The 22,934-nt window shown below is 39.1% G+C and overlaps 1 protein-coding gene across 1 annotated transcript in view; it reads right to left on the bottom strand.

Moving 5' to 3' along the window:
- Positions 1-2,370: 2,370 nt before the first annotated feature.
- DMBX1 (diencephalon/mesencephalon homeobox 1) overlaps positions 2,371-22,934 on the bottom strand; it is a 37,545-nt gene continuing 16,981 nt past the window's right edge. Inside the window, exons 2-5 of the mRNA XM_058177849.1 lie at positions 13,054-13,220; positions 10,295-10,473; positions 4,751-5,105; positions 2,371-2,771 (exon numbers count right to left, since the gene is read on the bottom strand). Coding sequence (XP_058033832.1) covers positions 2,371-2,771; positions 4,751-5,105; positions 10,295-10,473; positions 13,054-13,207 — 1,089 coding nt within the window. The 5' untranslated portion in view covers positions 13,208-13,220. The remainder of the gene's footprint in view (positions 2,772-4,750; positions 5,106-10,294; positions 10,474-13,053; positions 13,221-22,934) is intronic.

The following is a 22,934-nucleotide window of genomic DNA, read 5'->3' as shown; positions in this document are numbered from 1 at the left end:
ATGATCTTAACTTTTGAAGATATGTAAATAGTGTACAAAAAAAATTATGACAATAATGAAAGTTTTGCACTCAACAAAAGAGGTATGCTTGCAAACTTCAAAATCAAACCTGGATTAGGCAAGCCTAAATTTTACCAGAAGAAGCTTTGCAACCCCTTAGGGAAAAGAAATCATAGGAAAGAGTTTCATTTATAGAAAATAAAAGTTCTAAAATAAGTTTGCTACCCTGTTCCCCCAAAATAAGACATTCTCTGATAATCGGGCTTTTGAGTGCATGGCAATAAGGCCAAACACTTATTTCAGGGTTCAAAAAAATATAAGACAGGTCTTATTTTTGGGGAAACATGTAATTTCATAAGTACCAAAGACTTTAGCCAATAATATTTTAAACTGACAATCTTTCATTGTAAGATTTCTCTTCTATTTAGTCATTGGCATTACAAACCAAACTGGTGATATCTGGTATTTGCACAATGTCTTCTAACAGGAAATTAATTTATATGAAAGATTAATTTCATTGTAGCATATTACATATAACTTTTTAATATTACTTTGATTTTCCCCGCTTCTTAAACTCTCAATGTCCTATGTTCATTTTTGTTCTATTGAATCTCTGCCTTCCTCAACCTGGTTGCATTCCAAGAATATTGAGCTACAGTAACTTTTATAATTCATAGCCAGAAAGACTTGACCTGAAATCTAACAAATCTGGAGAGAACTACTTTGTAGGCATTTAAGAAATATTCTTTTAAGCAGAATGAATCCATGGCCTTGCTTGTAAATATCAGGTAGGTATTTTAAAATATAAAAGTGAATGTTAACCATTGTCTTCCAAAATGAAAATAATAAGTGTTTTTCTGTTTGATATTTTTGAGTCAAAATCTACACTTACATCCTGACTTAGTTCTCCACAATTATTGTCTTACAAAAAAATACTTTGGTTGACCTAGTCTAAAGAAAGTCATTGTTTGGATTTGAATTGCCCTTAAATCATTTAGAGTCATCGAAGTCAGGAGGATTTAGGCCAGTTACAATTTATGTAAATTGTGAGACTCGGTATGAAAAAGCATCATATATAGAGCAGAAGTTTTTAACATTTTCTTAAGAGCATTTCTGATGTTGACATACCACTCCATAATTGGACACAAAGCACTATGATATTGCAGGAAATCTTCTTGGGTGTGAGGACATATTTAGATTATCATGGTATGAATTAGAGCACAGATGTAATGACTAGCTCTACCATTAACCAGACTGAGAGGGTATAAAATGTCAGCGGATAGTTGGTGATGAAATTTATTACTATTATTACAGGGAGGATGAAAGGGGCCTTTGGGATTTCCTGTCTCCAACACCAAGCAAATTTACTAGACACAATACAGGGCACTTTGCCCGGGTGGCAGGAGAAAGGTGCCATGCACTGCCTAGTGGAAGGGTGCCAACATCTCTTGCCTTGACTTTGCATGCAACTAATATAGAAAAGACCTGGCAGATAAAGCACACCATTGCGTAACTGTTTTTCCATTTCAAAGTTGCACAAACATACAAATAGAAAATGATGTATCTTAGCAGAAAAGAGAGAAAGAACGTGGGTAATGGTCTTTGGAATTTGTACAGAAAAATTAGTAGGGCTTTCAGCCATTTTATCTGAGGAAGTGCTTCAAAGAAGAATCTGAACTTATTCGACTGGAAGTGCTTAACCAGGAATCCATTCTTAATGATATCCTGGTGTTCATAACATACAGCGAAAAGTGGCACTGGAGTTTCAGAACTATTTTTGTTCAACTGCATTAGGAATACGGATTGTGTAAAACCAGCTGATAAAGAATGTGCTCTTTTTCCTGTTTTGTTGTTGTTGTTGTTGTTATGACAGTATTGATTCCATCTACTGAATAAGTATAAAAGGCAAAAGAAAATGGAAGGAGGGATGTTTCACAATTCTGCGTAAGGCAACACCGATATTAACACACAAGTGAAAGAACATGAAGACTATATACAGTTTGAAGTGGGACTTCCTCTTCCCAGTTCTGCCCCCGCCCGAAATAAAAGGAAAGCTCTTAACACATAGAATAATAACAACGTTCCCAAATAGTTCATACTTGACTCACAGTTCTGAAGACAATTTCACATTTTAAAACACCTTTCTGTAGGCTATTTTTTTAAATTGGCCAGTGCAAAGAGGCAGAGGTAATGCCAGATGTGGTCTCCACACGACTTCTGTCAAACCTTCCCCACAAATGGGAGCACCTTAATGGGGACAGAATTGAAAGTAGTAGGCTCTACATCAGAAATCCTCTCCAGTGGCAGAGACTTGGGTGTTTCCTTGAAGCCATCTGTTTATTGGGCTTTTGCTGGAGTTTGGCTAGGCCCTCAGTTTGGTAAAGTATCCAGTCCCAGAGAGGCAGCGTGTTGCTTTGCTCGCAGCCGGAGATTCTCAATACTGGTTGTTTTACTGTTCAGGCTGGGAAGAGAGGAAGATGCCTGGAGAATTGGAGAGGACCACACTTGCTGAGCGTGAGAGAGGGACTGGTAATAAGACTGGCAATGCAGCGAGCTTAGGGGTGCCATGTTGACATTCATGCCCAAATACGGCATGGAAGAAGGATTTCCCATTTCAAAGGATGAATAGTGGACCAAGTTATTGGTAGCTGCCATGTGTTGCCGGAACTGCTCTTGAAGGCGGAAGAGGCTGAGAGGAGAAGACGAATAGGAATGCGCCTGAGACATGCCGCTGCTGGAGGATGCAGTGGCAGCAGTGCCGACAGGGGATTCTGCATTGTTAAACACAACAAAATCAAGTCAATGAAGACCCAAGCTCCGACCTGGAATGAATAAATTGCACTGGGATTTTTAAAAGACGTCTCAAGCTCTGTGCAGCAGGGTAAGGGAGAAACAGTGATGTAGCACCGTGCTTGAAAACATGATTTGTGGAAACCCTTTCCACAAATGGGAAGGCCTTTTTGTTGCTTTTCCATAACTGCCAGCAGCCCCAGACAGAGCTCACAATGCCAAGAGATGTAGGGGGATGTACTTAGCAACCTCTGAAAATCTACAGCTCCCTCTTTCATGTAAAAGACCTTGGGCCCTCGAATTTCAGATGCCACTGGACACATTCTTGTCGAAAACCCTGCCAATTATTCTTCGTAATTCTGATCCAGCTAAAATATGATATCTTAAGGAACAGTGATTTGCTCTTCCTTTTATACAAATGCAAAAAAACAGTTGTTTGATTTATATACCACGAATTTCATTCAGAGGTAGGGATTTACAACAAAAATTAAAACATGCATATATTTCTAAGCATAGAGACAAGCTTAGAGACCTGGGCAATGGTGGGATTCAAATAATTTAACAACCGGTTCTCTGTCCTAATGATTTCTTCCAACCACCAGTTCACCAAACTGCTCAGAAAGTTAACAACTGGTTCTCCCGAAGTGGTGCGAACTGACTGAATCCCACCACTGGACCTGGGTTAGAAGATGTTAGAAGATTCCTTTAAAAATCTTAAAGCGGAAGTTCGAAAGAGAAGAAAACAATATTCTCTGATCTAAGTCTAAGGCCAAAATTTACATAGCAGCCATTTATAACACTTCTATTTCCTTTATTGCTGTCACACTCAGTATTACTACATCACTCCTTTCCCAGATATGTGACAACAAAATGATGGTAACACCAACTTTCCATACAGGCAACCTCATTTTTTGGCACCAAGAATTTAATCTTTAAATATTTGCCACATAGCTTCATATGTGCCTGGATTGAACTCATCCAGGAATCAATCATCACTTATATGAAATGTTACCATAGCATTCATTAAAACAAAAGTTGAATGTGAACCTGCATTGTAGTCTGGAAAAAACACATCACACTAAGATGGATGCAGGGTTTCTGCTTGTAGGAAATAGCTGAGAATGCTGTACATAGCCCATCGGCCTGTCATATTTGGAAAAATTGCTCTAAACCTGCACCAAGATGGATGAAGGTCTTCCATGATTATTTTTACAATATAAAGCTGTAACTTTGTAATTCCAAGACCTGGGTTAATAGTAGTCTTCTTTGGCAATACCTTCACACTTAACAGTTTGTTACCAGATTAAATTGGTGCTTGTTCAGTTCGATGTTTAGGTAAAAGTTGTCAACTTCAGAGTCATGATAATGCTTTGAGACTATTGAGGATTTGTGAAACGACCTCTTATCTAATCCAGGTTCCAAAAAAATGAAGCAGCCACATTGCTTTATTCGCATTGTTCTGCCTGACTCAGTGAATGAAATAAGGAATTTGAGGTAACTGAATAATCAGTGGTGGGATTCAGCCAGTTCGCACAACTTCGGGAGAACTGGTTGTTAACTTTCTGAGCAATTTGGTGAACTGGTTGTTGGAAAAAATCATTAGGGCAGAGAACTGGTTGTTAAATTATTTGAATCCCACCATTGTGAACAGCTCAAGAGAAAAAGAAGCAAACTATAAAAAAATGTTTAGGCCACTTTTCTTCAGAGACAAAAATTTCCCTTTCAGTCTGTAAGTGACTGAAATGATTCATTTGGTGTGATTATTTTAAGGGGTTTTTAATGTTCCCAGTATTTTCTGACCTTGTCCTTGTTGTGTTTCCCTTCTCTACCTTCAACACCTTTTTTTTTTAAAACATCTTTTACATTGTTAAGAGATCTGGAAATCTGAGTTTGCAGGCTTTAACCTAACATGGATTTTGAGATAAAAAGTCTTAACAAAGGAAACTGGTTTTCTTCTCACCTGCTTTTGGACTTGCCCTCTTACTGTTCAGCACCTTGTTTTCTGCTCCAGGGCTTTTCTCGTCATTGTTCTCCTCCAGGGAGATCTTGAATTCTTCCTCTTTGTCTGTCTGGTCCTCAGCTGCTGACTCGCTGGCTGAATGCTCTGAGAGAGTCAGGCTGAGCTCTGCGTTCACCTCCCTTGGCAAGCTCAGAGACTTGTCTGCATCAGGAGTTGGAGTTGGTGTTTCTAACACGGGAGTGTCTGCTTTGCCTTCGCTGTGATTGGCCTCTGAGTCTTTCTGCTTCTGTAGCTGTTCTTTCTGCAGGCTGCGCTGCTTCTTTCGAAATTTAGCTCTTCTATTTTTAAACCAAACCTTTGTTTCCCACCCACCCCAAAAAAAAGGAGACGAAGAAAAGGGGAAAAAGGAAGAATAAAAGATAAAATTTTAGATTTAATATTGAATTTTTCTCATCATGCCCACTCTAGAAACCTTAGCAAACTACATGTACAAATTCAAACAAATTCAATGTTTAATCAGCATATTCCCCTGCTTATAAATGGCTAGCAGCAAACTCCTAATGGTTTTGTTTGAAAATATGACCTGCAACAAATCTGAGTCTGATAAACGTTTAAAATTAAAGCAGATAGAAGATGCTGATGCAGTATATAAATTTAAATCAAACAATGTCGACTGGCGGCCCCCGGGGGGAGGGCCTTCTCTGTGGGGGCTCCTGCCCTTTGGAATGAGTTGCCTCCGGGGTTGTGTCAACTCCTGGACCTCTGGTCTTTTAAACGTGAGCTCAAGTCCTTTTTATTCCACCGTGCGGGGCTAGCCTGATGAAATTTTTTAAGTGGGGTTTTATGATGGTTTTATCTTAGTTTTAATTTTATTAGGCCATTTTATAATTAGTTTTTAATTTTTGTCTATGTTTATGTTGTTTTATTTGGCTGTAAACCGCCCTGAGTCCTTCGGGAGAAGGGCGGTATAAAAATCGAATAAATAAATAAATAAATAAATAAATAAATCCTATGCATACTTAAACCACATTAAGTGTATTTGAATTTATTGTTGAGACAATATGCATAAATTAACACTGAACTTCTGGTGAGGATCATGAGGAAAAAGCAGGGATAGCAATACAATGTAGATCAGTAGCCAGATCAGCGGAGATCAGCAGGCACAAATCTTTCTGGATAAATGAGAGGTGTTGTGATCACCCATTTGCACTGTGGATAGGTGCTTCTCATGACTGCAGGAGCTGAGGAGTCAATCAGCATGTAATTAATTTATAGCTAAAGAGAGAGTGATGGGATAAAATTCCATTTGGTGAGTTATAATTTTTTGGGGGGTGGATTACAAAGGAAGGAAAGAAGAGCTTTAATGACTTAAATTTATTTATTTATTTATTTATTTATTTTGCAAAAAGCTTGGCAAGAAAGTTCAAAATGGATGAAGGGGACAGTTATTTTGAAAGATTATTTTTTTGCGTGAAAATGTTTTTAAATAAATTGGAAATATATTAGACACATGAACCAGAACTTTGTGGAAATGTTATCTGTGTACTATTAGTAAATGTCGATAATGGGTGGATTTTGCAAACCAAAAGAAAAAAGTAATGAGTCAGACTATAATGCTGACTGCATCTATGAAGATGAGGATTGTGAGGTTGATGATGGAGTGGCATTAAAGATAAAAGTATTAAAGGCACAGAAAGAAAGAAAAAAGGAGGGAAAGTCTGCCTCCATCCCCCTTCTTTGAGACGTTTTCCTTTCGGCATTACAAGCAAGAAAACAAGAAAAGCAGAGAGAACGCAAGGGAGGAGAGGATAATTTGAGTAACCTGCAGAGGAAAGCATTAAACCATATCTGCTTCAGGAAATGTTTGAGGAATTGGTCAATATATCAGCAGAATCACTTGATAAAAAAGTAACTAAATCATTTATTACCAAATTGATAATTTTTGCTGGGGCGGGGTGGGGGGAATAAGTGAAAGATTTGTAAAGATGGAAGAGGATATGAAAGATGAAGTTAAAAAGATGGAAAGCTTGTAAAATAAGTGTCCATAGAGTAAAACAGGTCAATGACTAAATCAAAAATTTTAGAGCATAAGACAGAAGTTATAGCTATAGAATTGGAAAGAGAACTAGATAATTTATCTCTATTGGAATTGAGAGAGAAGGAATTTTGTTTGAGACTTAGAGCAATCCAGGAGGAATAAAGATATTAGAGAAAAGTTGATTAAAGCCCTGGCAAACTTTGTGGATTAGGAAGAAGAGAACACTGAAGCAGAAATTGCTAAAGTATGCAGACTAAATTCCAGTTGTGCATGAACAAGAAATCTGCTAAGGCATGTTTTGGTGAAATGTATCAGGAAGAAGGCAAGAAATCAGGTTTTGAAGTAACATTTTAATACAAGACTGAAGATTGATAAATCATATATAATTGTTTTTACAAAAATTCCTATTAGAATTTTGCATAAGAGGGGTTTTTTTTTGAGCGAAAGATTAAAGCAGAAAAAAATCCCATTCTGATGGGACAAATTACAAACTTTGATTTTTATTTTTAAATAGCAGAAGTTTTGACTAAATTATGTTGAGAAAATTAGGGAAGTTTAAGAAAAATCCAAGAAAAATAGGAGATCTAAATGGAGGTATCAGAAAATTTTTCTTTTTTGTTGCTTCAGAAGTAAGACCCACATTTTTATGATTTTATGAAAAAGGAGGCTAACATTTTTTGTTGCGATATACAGATGGAACAATGGGAAAATATGTGGCTAAAAGGATTGAAACTTACATTATATATAATCTTAAGGAAACCTTTATAAGATGACGTATCATTAGTATTTGCCACCTGAGAACTGGTATAAAGACAACAAGGGACATTGTATCATTTTTGGTAGATGTATGAAAAAGCTAGAAAATTCTGGATCCAAATACATACATTGCTTCGAAGGATCTTAAAAATTAATATACAATAGAAAAAAGAGGGGTTCTTTTTGGAAGGGATAAAATGGATAAACAGTTGGAAAAAAAGTCATGAATCTTTGTTTTTGTACATGATAACTACAGCAAGATTATTGTATGCATAACTACATTGACTTTTTGATCAAAGAAAAGACAATATCTACATTTATAACTGACTGGGAACTTCTTGTAATTTTTTTGCATGGAATAGAAAAAGAAATCATGATTCATGTTTTTTATTATTAAACAGAATAAATTTTAGAAAGAAGGGAGATAAGTTGTAACCATAGTGTAAGAGGTAAACATAATTGTACTTATAATTGTTGTAAAGACAATTGGAAGCTACTTCATTTTATTTTTTTTCTTCCTTTTCTATTTTTCTTTTCCTTTCCTACACTTCTCTCTTTTTTCTTTTTACTTTATATTACATTGCATTAATTCTTATATTTTTTAAAAACGTTAATAAAATTATATAAAAATATGTGCATAGGATATTGCTGTGAGTTTGAGATCACGTCCTGGGTTGCCATCATCAAAACAATTATTTTGGATCCCGTGTCATTGGCAGCTATTAGAAGTGTGTGTATAAAGTACAAGCAGAAATAATATCTAAACACACATAATGAGGAACAGCTATGAATTAACATGTCTTAGCTTGCATCTGCAGGCTTAATTTTACATGTTAAATATATATCAAGTGATCCTCATTTTTCTTTATACTAGTATATGTGCCCTAATGGAAACCATTACACACAGAAGGGGTGTATGAAATCTACCTTTTCACATGAAAAAGAGAAGGGAGAAGGGGAAAAAGCTTCATTGGCATCATTGGGTTTTTTTTCCTTTCTTAATTCACCCATGGTATTTCAATTTTCTGAAACAACTCTAAGCCTGCTCCTCTGCCCAGGCATTGATCTCAATCAGAATATGAGCTCCAAGCTTTTACTGTACCATAAAGAACATTTAGGCGGTTGCTATATATAAATTACATCAAGTGTATTGTGCAATTTAACCCTGTGTTTATAGCATAGAAGCAAAAATAAGTGCAGGTTAATCACCAAGTGAATGTCATACTTGAAGGACCAAAAAAGGAAATATGGCCAGGAAGCTTGATTTATTTGTCTGGGTGTTTTATAATCATATTATGCTCTGAAGCAGCATGTCATGGTCCCATCAGGGCTCAGGTCTGAGGAGATGGATCTTGGGCCGATGGAGGGGGTGGGCTTAATTCCTATGCTGAAGAGGAACGACCTAGGGAGGAGGAGGAGGAGGAGGAGGAGGAGGAGGAGGAGGAGGAGGAGGAGGAGGAGACAGTCCCAGGCCCCTTGGGCCTTGGAAGAGTAGTCAGGGAGGAAGAGAGGGTGCAGCCTGACCAAGAAAGGGAGGAGGAGATGGAAAATGCAGACAGTGGAGCAGAGGACTAGCCGAGCTCCAGAGACAAGCAAATTGGTTTCCCGCACCTGATCCCCAAGTGTGGAGAATGGAGAGGACGCAGAGTCAAGGCAGGGCAACCCAACTACTCAGGAGGAGGCACCCTGCCCCTCCTCACGAGGATCACCTGGAGAGTAGCATTTAAGGAGACACTGTGAGAAGGGGCTTTTGTCAGGAACAAGTGTTGCATTTCACGGCTATAGTCTCCAGGGCTCCTAGAAGAACTTTGCTCCAGAATCCTTGCTTCTGTTGACTGAGGTTTGATCCTTTGCCTTGACATCGGGGGACTTCCACTGCCAGGAAGTTGCACAAAGCATGTGCAGGCACATGGGTTTGAGCCTTGCTCTGGGACTGTAGGTGTTCCCTGGGGGCAGAGACTTTGGGGAACAGACCAGAAATTGTTGGATTATGGGGATTTGGGGGGGGGGATGGTGGTTGAATAAAGACTGACTAGCTTTCACCTAGCAAGTGTTGCTTGCGCACCAACCCTGGGTCTTAACGCAGCGGTTATGCACAATTAGGAGAAGGATAGTTATGAACTACGTCATCTGTTTTCAGAGTTCAAAGATCCAACATTTGGACTAAGGCTACAGAAAAAACAGCACTCACATACAGTCATCATCTAAGACAGGGGTCAGCAACCTGCGGCTCTGGAGCCACATGTGGCTCTTTTATTCTTCTACTATGGCTCCCTGTCGCTCGAAATAGGTGTCACAACCACCAATGTGCAACACATGCCGGCACATGATTGATTGAGCTTTTTGACCCCCAGTAGGCCAACCATGGATAAATCCAAGAAAATAAAAGTTTAAGAGGAAAACAGAATGTTTAATTCTGTTTTCCACAAAACTAACATGTGCTAGTTTTGTGGCCGCTCAAGAAATAGTCAGGCATGGGGAAGGATTTTGTGGCTCCCAGTGTTTTCTTTTGTTTGGGAAATGGGTCCAAATGGCTCTTTGAGTGTTTAAGATTGCCAACCCCTGATCTAAGAGTAACAAACCCTCTTCCATCTTGGCTAATAGGAATTTTTGCTGCTAAAGAACTATTTGATTCTTTAGATATACTTAGCTGTGCTTGAGACACTGTTATTGTGATAAAACATGTATTCACAGATCATTTAGCATTGACTCAATTGTATTCCCATGAGAAATACTAATTGATTGGGTACCTGTACTCTAGCCTCTGGTAGATTAGTGCACATTGCCAATCTCTCCCGCATCACCACATCTGGATAGTGAGTCTTCTGGAAAGTTTTCTCCAAGGCTTCCAGTTGTTGGGCAGTGAAAGCTGTGCGGCTTCTCCTTTGTTTGCGGTGCTGGGAGCCATAACGGGCCTCCAAGATGATGTCTTGAAACGTACAGCCGTTGGAAGATAAGAAATAGGGCCAATTTAATTAGTGTAATTTGCGTGTTAAAAATAATAACAATAATATGGCAGCCAACAAAAAATAAATAATTGGGGTGGGAGGGGGGGAAACTTCTGCTTCAAACCTACCATCACCTCTAGATAGATATCACTTGCCTGATTTGACCAAAGCAAGCAAGATCCAAGTGAGCATTATTATATTATTTGAAGTACAAATAATTTTCAGATATTTGCTCTTGTATATAAACCAATCTTTCCTAATCAGGTCTCACCGGAAGTAAAACGATTTCAGCGTTCATAATCCCAGCTAGCAAAATCAACAAATCTGGACAGCACAGGGTTTGGATAAACATTATGGATGAAAAGAAGGAAGCTCTGCCTCTTGCTGTTCTATTAACCCCTACTGTATATGTAGAAGATTATTGTCTGCAGAGTTCAACATTTCTGTATCCATGGAAGTATTCCACAGAGTTCAGACCCTTGTAATACCTGGTAAAAAGAAGGATCTTTGGGAAGATCTATTTTCTAAAAATCTGAAGAAAGAGTTTCCACTACAGAAGAGACAAGGATGTCTCAAAAGGAATCTAAACAAGTCCTCCAGGGATTTCCAAATGAGAGAAAATAAACTCATTTGGTGGTAACAGTGAATGCGGTCTTCTCTCACTTTGTCATAGAAATTTGCACAAAGTTGTATAGCAAAGATGCTTCTTAAAACAGTACATATTTTGGAAAGTGAAATGCATGAAAGAAATATTTTCAGGAAATGCTTTAAGGATTATTGTAAATTGCTTTTCTAATGAGAAGGGGTTTACGAATACTTTTAACAAGTTATTAACTGAATATTAGGTGAAATTGATGCTACCAAATATGGATGTTTCAAGCTTGCATTTCTTCTATAAGTATGGGTAGTCCTCAACTTACAACAGTAGGCCTCTGTGCGTGCAATGCACATACATTGGCGAACCGGTAGGTAAGGTAAGTAAATTTCACCCCTGATTATGTATTCAAAATTCAGATGCTGGTTCATATTTATGACCGTTGCTGTGTCCCAAGGTCATGTGATCATCTTTTGCAACCTTCTGACAAGCGAAGTCAATCCACTTAATATAAGTTAAGTTAAGTAACGGGGTTACTAACTTATCAACTGCAGTGATTCATTTAACAACTGAGGCAGGAAAGGCCTTAAAATGGGGCGAAACTCTCTTAACAAATGTCCCACTTAACAGCAAAAATCTTGGCCTCAATTGTGTCGTAAGTTTATTTATTTATTTTATTTATTTTATTAGATTTATAAACCGCCCTTCTCCCGAAGGACTCAGGGAGGTGTACAGCCAAAATAAAAAGAAATAATGTACAGTTAAATAAAATTAAAAAACTTATTATACAGTGTGGCCGAAATTAAAATAGTTAAGAATCTAAAAACCCCAATTAAAACCAGAGAGAAGTTTAAAATTTAAAACTAAACAATTTAAGAAAGCCCCGCACGAACAAACAGATATGTTTTCAGTTCGCGGCGGAAGGTCCGAAGGTCAGGTATTTGACGTAAACCAGGGGGAAGTTCATTCCAGAGAGTGGGGGCCCCCACAGAGAAGGATCTTCCCCTGGGGGCCACCAGCCGACATTGTCTGGCGGACGGCACCCTGAGAAGGCCCTCTCTGTGCGAGCGTACGGGTCGGTGGGAGGCATGCGGTAACAGAAGGCGGTCCCGTAAGTACCCAGGTCCCAAGCCATGGTTGAGGACTATCTGTACTGCCGAATAAATGAATACAAGGGGGAAGATATACTAAAAACTAACAATATCACCACAGTGATAAGTGCTGAGAATGGCAAGGAAGAGAAATGAGCAAGTGCAACATACTTTCTTCCTCTTCTTTTTGAATCCATACACAATTGGGCAGATTGGATATTTCTAGTTATTTCAATCCTGACTTTTTAAAAGTGCCAGTCCCCCATGTTGTTGTGGTCCGCCAGCAGCCTGCGAAACTGGCAACGGAGTCAGACAGCGATGAGGCTGAGGAAGAACATGGGCCAATCCTGGAGGCTGGGGAAGGCCCGGATGAGGGCTCTGCATCAGTGGCAGAAGTGGGGCAAGGGAGTGATATGCAGACTCCGGAGCCTCCAGAATCTGACAGTAGTGAGGCAGAGGAACAGGAGGAGCCTGTTCCTAATGCATGCATGAGAAGAGCTGCCAGAAGGCAAGAGCAGCAACGGCATTTGGGCTCTTTGCCGGAAAACAATATTGATAGCTTTGTCTTGCTGCATTTGTTTCTTATCGGCGTCTTCTGAACTTTTGCCAAGAAAGGCATTTGGCAGTTTGCCTAATTAGACCAAGGTTGGTGATAAAACTGAGGAATTGTGTTGGGAAGAATTTGCTTTGATTTAATTTGGACTACACTGAGAATGAGTTAATTCTCAGCTGTTCTAATAAAGTTTGTTTATTTTTAAACTGACTGAGTTTTCTACTACCTACTTGGGCCTGGGTCACAACACAGGTAACTCATGGGAGTGAGGCTGTTCCAATATTCCGCTCCCACCTGGCACAAAACCCATCCTTGTTCTTACCAGCCAGTCTTTCTGCCAGCGTGAGAGCATGCACTGAGGGTCTGTAATCGGGTGCGTGCTGGGCTTGCTGTGCTGCTTGTTGGTGCAGGTTATACATCGCGCTCAAGGAATTCATGGCATGGAGAGAATAGCCATTCACTCCATAGTGCTGCATGGTGACATAGGACCTGAAACAACAGAGAAATGAAACCGGTTGGAGGGTTGTTGTTGAGGCAATGTATGGATGCAAAAGAAAAACAAGAATGCTGAAAGAAAGAAATTCGAATCTCATATTGGATTCAGGTCCCTATTTCTGCTTGGAGTTCGAAGAATACGTGTTTCGTCTTTAATGCCCTGTCCAACTATGGATCAGGCAATTATAATAGCAATATCTTACTTCCAAGGTAACCGAGCAAGATGGGGTAAATGTAATATAGAGAAACATAATTATTCCTTGCACTGAAGTGCTGAGGTGAATTGTTTAGAATGATGGATTGGGAATGGGGAGATCATTTCTAATCCATATTCTGTTGCTGGAGGACACAGGTTCCGTTTCAGCCTAACCTACCTTGTAGGGTTATTTTAAAGATTAAATAGATAACCCAAATCCCTGCACAATTTCCTGAGTTCTACAGTGAAAGGAGGAGATATGATAGGCATGTAAGAAGCCAAAGAAAGAGATCAATATCACTGTGTGTTGTTGTTAGGAATATTCATCTTCAGGGTTTCTCACCCTCCTATGCCTTTCCATGGGATGGCCAATTCTGTTACCTCCCTCCAAATCATTGATTTTAAAACTTGGTATCTTTTAAGAGGTGGACTTCAACTCCCAGTATTCCCTAGCCACCCCCCTAGGAGCTGAAGACCATGCATATTAAAGTTGCCGACTTTAAAAGGCACTAGTCCAGACACTCTCAGAATTCTGACTTACCTGGTGTCCCATTTAGATTTTTTCCCCCTTTCCTTTTGACTGTTTTTGCAAAACTAGGTAGAAACCTTTATATTTGATACAGAAAGTACCATTTTGCTTGTTCAAAGAAAATATAGGTGACAGACTGAACTTTATGATCACTTTCAAAATAGAAACATCTATTTTTCTGCAAACAATAATATTACTTTTCACCTATACCACCGGTTCATCAATATGCTTTTATAAACTAGAGTGTAGGGTCTACTTGTCAAATCTTCTGCATTTCATAAATGAAATCTATTTCATTTGAAATGTAAATTTTATACATTTGTGAGGAATAAATGAACTACACCAGAGTTTTATAATGAACTTGATGCACGTGATGAAGTTTTCATGTAGTTACCAGTAATATAATTTGACTTTTGCTATGGGAGAGAAAGCTGTAACTGATATAGTTAGCATCTTTCTGGTAAGAGATTCGAGATGCACAAATTATCTTATTTAGACAGTTGATGATCTTCAGAATTGCTACTTTTAAAATGCAATTTTTATGTTTGTATTATTTCCTCCAGTGTTACAACTTTCAAAACATTGACGTAAGAATGAAAAGAAATACACTGAGAGCAAGACTGAAGCTTTGGGTATTTGTTTGCTGTTGGCTATTGAATATTATTTGTGTACTGCTGAGAGAGAAAGTATCACTAGATATAGATTTCGTCTCTAACCAGTCATCTTATATTCTCCAACACTGGAAAATAGGTAGCCTCTAGCTGTAGCAGTCATTTTATTCTTGAAATCCAGCCTCTCATAATCTTTCCTTGGCATTTTTGGTCTTTCCATATTAGGGAGATAGAAAGTAGCTTTCTGTCATTCAGCTGAAACCACTGCTCAGCTATTCTGGATGATGGTCCTGCAAGGCTCGTTTCAATAATTATGGCATAAAGTTCCATCTGCACATAATAAAAGACTTATGAAAACTGGACAGAGGGGCTGTTTTTTGCTCTTTCCTCTGTGTTTTCTTTTGCCCTATAGATCATAGCTGTCAAAATCTTATTCCCAATATTATACTTTGTATGGCTTGTAGACAGATTTTATTCTTTATGGTCTGGTCACAATCATGTACTTTCTGTATCTGGAAGGAACAGGGGCAGGAGGGAAATGCAGGAAAACAAATGGCTCCCTTCCCCCATAAAATGTTAACAACAAGGGATCGATGGCTGAAAAAAGGTCACACTATATATACTGACAGTGAACTCATTTCCCTGAACCTAATCAAAGCATCTTCATTTATATGAGAGGGAAAGAGGGTGGGAGAAGGAGAAACAAGTCAGAGAAATGTCTGCTTTTGCAGAGGTGCAGGGATCTTTAAAAAAAAAAAAAAGTTAACCAAGAACCAATGAAATCCAACCATGCATAGCAATCACAGAAAATTTGAACTTCCCTCAAAAACAATTTTATTTTTAATTAATTTATTTTGCATTTTTTTTTGTCTCAAGACAAAGTACATGGTTAGATTTAGATCTGCAAAGACCATGCAGATCTAAATGTAGGTTTCCTTAGATTTAGTCCAACACAACTTTCTTTACTCTTCACAGAATATTTATCAATGTTTCCAAAACAAGAGATATAATCCTAGATCTTAATTCCAGTGTGATGAAGTTGTCAATGCATCAAATTAGTGGTGTTAGAAAACAGTCAGTATTCAAAACATACTTCGGTTATCTATTCCTCCTTTCATTTTAAAAAGGCGAAGAGATCATAATGCGTCTTATGTAAATTTTAAATATGACAACTTTTCTACAATAGTGCAACAGAATGCCCAATTTTGATCATTTTTGTTCTGTAGCGTGAAAGAATCGGACTCCAATGAACAACATTCAGAGAGATAAAAAATGCACATGAATGTTTGACCAGCCTTCTGCGCATGAGTGCATAATAGTCAGACATCACCGCATAGTTCAGAATTACTCTTTCCAAAATGTCTATTCCATTTATTGGTTTAAAAAACGTATCCAACTTCCTTAACGATTAGGTGGCTAGCCAGCAACATCTAACAATTAAAGTCGCAAAGAAACAAACAAAATGAAATCAAAATCAACATTCAATAGATGATGCCTTGTGAGAGGAATAAAAGATCCACTTGTTTAGAGACACACCATAAGGGAGTACCCCTTCAGCAGGAAGTTGCACAATCACAATCACACACACCCATAAAATTATCTGCTACACTTTAGGTGTTTACCTGTGTGATTGAGTAGGCAGGTATAGCTGTCTGAACCGGGGATTAAAACCAGCTGATGCAGTGATTTGTGAATGTTAAAGATAAAGGTTCCCCTCGCACATATGTGCTAGTCGTCCCCAACTCTAGGGGGCGATGCTCATCTCCATTTCAAAGCCGAAGAGCCAGCGCTGTCTGAAGATGTCTCCATGGTCATGTGGCCGGCATGACTAAACCCCAAAGACGCACAGAACGCTGTTACCTTCCCACCAAAGATGGTCCCTATTTTTCTACTTGCATTGTTCACGTGCTTTTGAACTGCTAGGTTAGCAGAAGCTGGGACAAGTAATGGGAGCTCACTCCGTTATGCGGCACTAGGGATTCGAACTGCTGAACTGCCGACCTTTCGATCGACAAGCTCAGCGTCTTAGCCACTGAGCCACCGCATCCCTTCTTTGTGAAAGTTACTTGCTGATTAATATCTGAGAATGATTGTATGTACATTCAGGTGGCTTTCCTATCAAAAATTGTGCACATGGCTAGCTGCCTTCTGTGTGGTTTCACAGGATTGAAGCATCACACCAAAAGCCAATGAATCTGAACAACATTGTTCTCTTCTCTGAAGGGACTGTCCCTTTTGAACAGGATGGCAAACTGTATTTTTGGGCTAGTTGAAATATTCTGAATGAATCTTAAAAGGCAGCCTTCTCTAGACAAGCTTGAACTTTCAAGACTCTGAGAAAAGTAGACCAGTAGCAGAACAAACCTGTCTTCAGATTTCTAGGCAGACAAGACTCATGTAAAACTTTGTTGTTGAATCTCATTAGTTTGTCTAACATTATTCAAGAAGCAGAAGACATTCTCAGCACCTGGAGGTAGAGAACATACCCACTTAAGTGTGTAAAGTAAAGAACAATTAGCACTTAGGACAAATTTCTATTAAGGAACTTTACATCTTTAACCTTGTGGCTATGACAGATTACCTTTAAGCTTTGTCACCTATATTTACTCCTGGTTTTCCTGCTGATTCCAACAAAGGAGAATAAATGAAACCCTTATTTTTATTATTATACTTTTAACTCCAGATAGATTAGGGCAATGTAATGAGATTCTCTAATGTTCACAGTAATTCTGTGGAGCAGGTTAGGCTCAGAAGGGTGATAAGTCTAAGGTTACCCAAAAGAAGGCAAGGCTTGCACTTTTCTTTGAATCTGGACTGCCCTAATCATTAAGTTCATGTTCTAGAATAGAATGGAATGGAATGGAATGGAATAGAATAGAATAGAATAGAATAGAATAGAATAGAATAGAATAGAATAGAATAGAATAGAATAGAATAGAATTTTTTTATTGGCCAAGTGTGATTGGACACACAAGGAATTTGTTTTGGTGCTTATGCTAATTGGCTACTAATTGGCTAAATAATATAAATGTGGAGATGAAAAGACATCATGAGGGTTAAATATAATTCTGAAAGAGTCCTCAGCACAAGATAAATGCAATAAAAGCAAAACAGGCTGAAATCGTGCAAGATATTCACTTGGCACTATTTGGCAGAACACATTTATTCAAAGCCAGGAAAAAGAAGGACCTGAGAAATTATAGAATAGAATAGAATAGAATAGAATAGAATAGAATTTTATTGGCCAAGTGTGATTGGAAACACAAGGAATTTGTCTTGGTGCATATGCTCTCAGTGTACATAAAAGAAAAGATACGTTCATTATATATTATAAATTATAAATTATAGAGAGTTCATTATAAATTATAGAGAGAGGCTTGGCTGAATTTGACACTAAATATTACTAGGGATGATTCTTTTAAAGAAGATTGTTTAAAAAATAGATTGCTCGACTATAAATATGTTTTCTTTCTTTGACAAAGAAAGATAGGCAGCATGCTGCAGCAGGTGGGATGCACTTGATAGAATTGGAGGATATTCTGTTCCCATGAATAAACAGGAGAAACAGGAGTCAAACCTGAGTAGAAAATTGGTTAGAGGTGAAGAAATGTTTCCGAACTGAATAGATAACTTGATAAAGTTACAACTTTTTCCTGGGAGACTTGGAGGGGACTCTTACTCACTGTCAGAAAGAGAAGATCTACCTTTAAAAAAAGAAATAGGAAAGTTAACCATCGGCATATTGCATCTTTAAACAAAGCTTGGCCTGAGCAACCCTTTGTTGAGAAGACACTTTTAAGTAATGGGTTGGTCACTAAAGGATTGTCTATAACCGTAATGGCAAACCTATGGCACGCATACCAGAGATGGCACACAGCACCCTCTCTCATGGCATGCAAGCCGCCACCCCAGTTCAGTTCCGCTGTGCACGCCTCCCGCCAGCCAGCTGGTCTTTGGGTCTCTGGGGTGCATGCGGGAGAGCTGTGCGGGGGCTGCACTCATATGTGCAGGGGTGGGGCGCATGCACATGCATGGGAGGGTGCATGCTGGGGGCCATGTACGCATTGCATTTGAGGGGTTCGGGCGTGCACGCATTTGCGCACATACGCGCATGCTTTGGGCACTCGGTCCAGAAAAGGTTAGCCATCACTGGTCTATAAGATAGGTAACATGATCAAATTATGAATATTTTAATGAGGAGATTGAATCCTTCTCTTCAGGATCATTTAAATCTAGGAAACACATGATTTAACACATGGGTACATAATCTAAAAAAAGCAGGAACGTATTACCTAGAGCCATTCCAAATGTGGCTAATAAAAAGTACAATTTTCAAGATGAGGAGGATAATCAGATTAACTATTTTGTTGATGCCATTTTCTATTCATTGGGTTTAACTATCAATGACATGACATTTAATTTTTTACTGTGGCCCTTGCTTTAGGAGTGCTACCCCAAAGGTGAAGCGTTGTCTTCAGCCTAAAAAAAGTCATAGAACTGTGCTTTTAAAAAGGACTGACCGAAAGCATTCCTGAGATAGTTCCAGGTTTAAAACATGAGTGTATAAACCTGCAGAAGCACAATCCTTGTTCCTGAAAAAACAGGCCAGGATCATAGATTTCAAACTGCATGTAACTCATCATCAAATCTCTCCCCCATATCTCCCTATTTCATTTTATACCTTTGAAGTTCCACCTGTTAACAGCTCTTTTGCAAAAATGAAAGGAGAATTGTTTGTTGATTAGAACCCATATAAGAATGTAATAAAGAACTATTTTCTTAGAGCCATTCATTTATGGGGAGATGGAGACAAACTGAATCATGCTCAGGCACATTTAACTTCCCATTTACCTCCTTGCCACATTCCAAGCAGAATAAATTAAATATTTAAAAGACAGTGTGCAGCAAATTTCTTGCAAATGGTAGAGGCCATTTGTCAAGCTGCTACGGTGTTTTTCAAGCTGTCGAATTGTGCTTACATTGGTTAAAATAATCTTTATATTTCATTAAGCAACCAAATAAGCTGATCTTCCCCACTGGCTGTATAGATGGCTTTAATTTTCAAAATCTGCAAATGCATCTTTTATGTCGTTTGCTGGCTGGAGGGCATTGGTAATGCTGCAGCCAATTGGAGAATAAGCAGGGGCATTTGATTAGGCGGTGTATGATATAAATTAACATTGTGCAGTGAAAAAGAGCGTATCTTAAGTTGTCCGTGGCACATTGGGGGATTGATCCTTCACCTCTCCATTAATAATGACTGCTACTCTTGTATCCATTTTCCTACAGATGAGAATAAGAGGAAAACATCACTAATAAATCCAGATGATGTTCATCATCATTGATGTTGGAGGAGGAGGAAGAGGAGGAGAAGGGAGATAGCAGGGCTGGGAAGTGGCTCAGGCTGCTAATGCAGCCTGTTATTAACACACAGCTGCCCGCAGTTACAATTACTGCAGGCTCGAGTCCCACCAGCCCCAAGGTTGACTCAGCCTTCCATCCTTTATAAGGTAGGTAAAATGAGGACCCAGATTATTGTGGGGGCAATAAGTTGACTTTGTATATAACTATACAAATAGGATGAGACTATTGCCTTACACAATGTAAGCCGCCTTGAGTCTTCGGAGAAGGGCGGGATATAAATTCAAATTTAAAAAAAAGAAGCATTGATAATATTACCCAGTTAGGTAATGAAACTTTGCAAAGAAACAACCAAGGGCTCCAGAGTCCAAATCTAGATAAGATGAGAATGAATATTGTGATGTTAAATGAACAGACTGGATAAGAGCTATGTAACTGTGAAAGAGACCCTTAAGTATTGAATAGCGTGTCTCCAGATCATTCAGCAGCCAGAGCAAGTGTTGTGTCTTGCTCGCTCTCACAGCAGCCGGGGCCTTCTTATCTGCTCCCGAACACGGAGGAATGTATGCCCCAGTCCTGGCTCCATGCCCAGACAAGCTGAAGAGGAGGGGGCACCTCCCGGTCCCAGCCCGGGCTCCATGCCCAAGCAGGCTGCAGAGGAGGGAGCACCCCCCGGCCCCAGCCCTGGCTCCATGCCCAGGCAAACGGAGCAGCTAGACCCCTCCCCCTCCTCCACAGCATGTGAGCCTGAGGAAAGTTTATTTCCAACAGCTGCTGATTGGAGTGACCCTCGCATCAGAAGACTGGATAGGCGGAGGCAACAGAAGGAAGGGAGGGGCAGGCCTTAATGAGTGCTGAGTCATGGAGCCACACCCCATGGCCTATATAAAGGATCTGCTTTCTGGCAGTCTCTGAGTCAGGCAAAGTCGAACTTATCTTGCTGAAGTCACTTTCTGGTCTCCTGCCTGCTCTGAGGACTTTGCTAGGACTTTGGGCAGAGCTGCAGAGGGCAAGCCTGATTCGGATTTCCCTGACCCGGCCGTCAGCGGAGGAGTGGGACACGACAGCAAGCAGGAGTACATGGGAGGATCCATGAGAGAATTGTAATTCTCCAGGGGCATGGTGGTGAGAAGGGGGTATCTAAGGTGTGCTGTTGAAAGGAAGCGTGCCCCTTATGCCAGCTGGGAATTCATCATCAAGGTTGTTGCTGATGTGAGCAACCTGTAGGATTGGGCATCTCTTTCTCAGATTCTGCTTTTGATCAGATAAGAAGCTGCTTGACCAACTAAAAGGCAAAGAACTTGAAAAGGGAAGGTATGCTTTGTGGAGGTATGATGTGTATAATTTATTTCAGCATCATTTTTTTTGAAGGCTTGGGCATACTAATTCATTGATTAGATGTTTCATTAATCTCTCTTGCGGTGACCATGTTGTTGTTGTAATTGTTTCCAGTATTTTAGTGGTGACACTTTTTCCTTATTTTTTTCTACCGGTTTTCCTTCAATCTGAGCAACATAGTATATTTACTGAAATCAGTCCATCCTCTGATATTATCTGTTAGCTGCTTATGCCAGATTGTCTTCCTATACAATTAATTCTAATCAGCACAAATCACACTGATCTGTGATTCACTGAGAAAGCACCACCCCTAGATTCATCACCAGAAGCATTTACAAAAAGCATAAGGGGTACAATTCTCCTGTGTTCAAGGTCCAGTTATTATCCTGCAGGATATTTAGTTAAAATAGGACTGAAAAATCACCTTCTTTCTGTTCTTCTTTCCTTCCTTCCTCCTTCCCTATCAGATATTTCAGCCTTATTATAAATTAATCTTACCGGCCTTGATGAAAATCCTTCCTTCCTTCCTTCCTTCCTTCCTTCCTTCCTTCCTTCCTTCCTTCCTTCCTTCCTTCCTCCCTCCCTCAGATATTTCAGCCTTGTTGAATGAATCTTACCTACCTTGTTGAAAATCACTGCCATCATTTAAGCATGGAGTCACATTCCATTTCTGGCCCCTTTATCACATATGCTGCCGGTGCTTCTATAGACCAATTATGCCTCCCCATAACTACTTTGACTTTAATATTCTAATAGTAATTAAATGATCTGAGCCACAAAAAAGGTGCAGTTTTATAAGTTCTGAATAATTACCAATTCTGTAATTCGCTGAGCTTCAATAATCCCTGATATTTTCATTCTCCATTAGGGAAGGACGTTTTTTCCAGCACAAAGATTTAATGTCACCCTTGGATTAATTTCAAAAGTCCTCACCGAGCAAACTGTACCCAAACTATGACAAGAACAATCTCTTTCACCTGTTAGAACCTGCTGGGTGCATGTGGAGAAAGGAAGTACTGCAAAAAGAAATGGGGGTTGGGATGGGCCAGAAACCAAGCAAAAAGAGAGGTCTACAGCATATTGGCTGTAATCTACAGCATTGGAACCCCCAAAGCCTTAAGATAATGCTATGGCCTTCAACCGAATTGTTTCTTGAACCTTGCTTGCTATACAAGATAAACATTACTCTCACTGTATTATTCTTTTTGTTAGTAAGTGAAAAACATATTCCACTTAGAGACATCAGTCACCATACACATGTAGTGACAGTTCCTTACATATCTGGAAGGGCTCTAAATAAATGATTTCTGCAAGATGTCTTAAATTTTTCAAGTCTAAAGTCTCCACAATTCCCATAATATAAATGATTTCTGAGTCCTAATGTAAGTTCTCTGTTCCTCAGAGGATAGTTGATATCTCTGGCAACATTCCCTATTATAACATTCATAGGGATATAAATCAGATTTACAGATATCCCTCAGATTGACCCAGACTATATATGTACAATAAATCAGGGTTCAAAAGATTTCCCTGTAAGATATTAAACAAAATTGCAGAGGTAAAGAAGACATTAGGTTGGTTAAATGATTTTAAATTTCAGTATAGGTTAGATAATTATTAAATTTATATACCGCCACAGTCAGCAAATAATTGGCAGTACCAACAAATACAAC

This window comes from Ahaetulla prasina, chromosome 3, assembly GCF_028640845.1.
Source record: "Ahaetulla prasina isolate Xishuangbanna chromosome 3, ASM2864084v1, whole genome shotgun sequence".
NCBI classification, from domain to species: Eukaryota; Metazoa; Chordata; class Lepidosauria; order Squamata; family Colubridae; genus Ahaetulla; species Ahaetulla prasina.
This window is presented reverse-complemented; position numbering and strand designations above follow the sequence as displayed.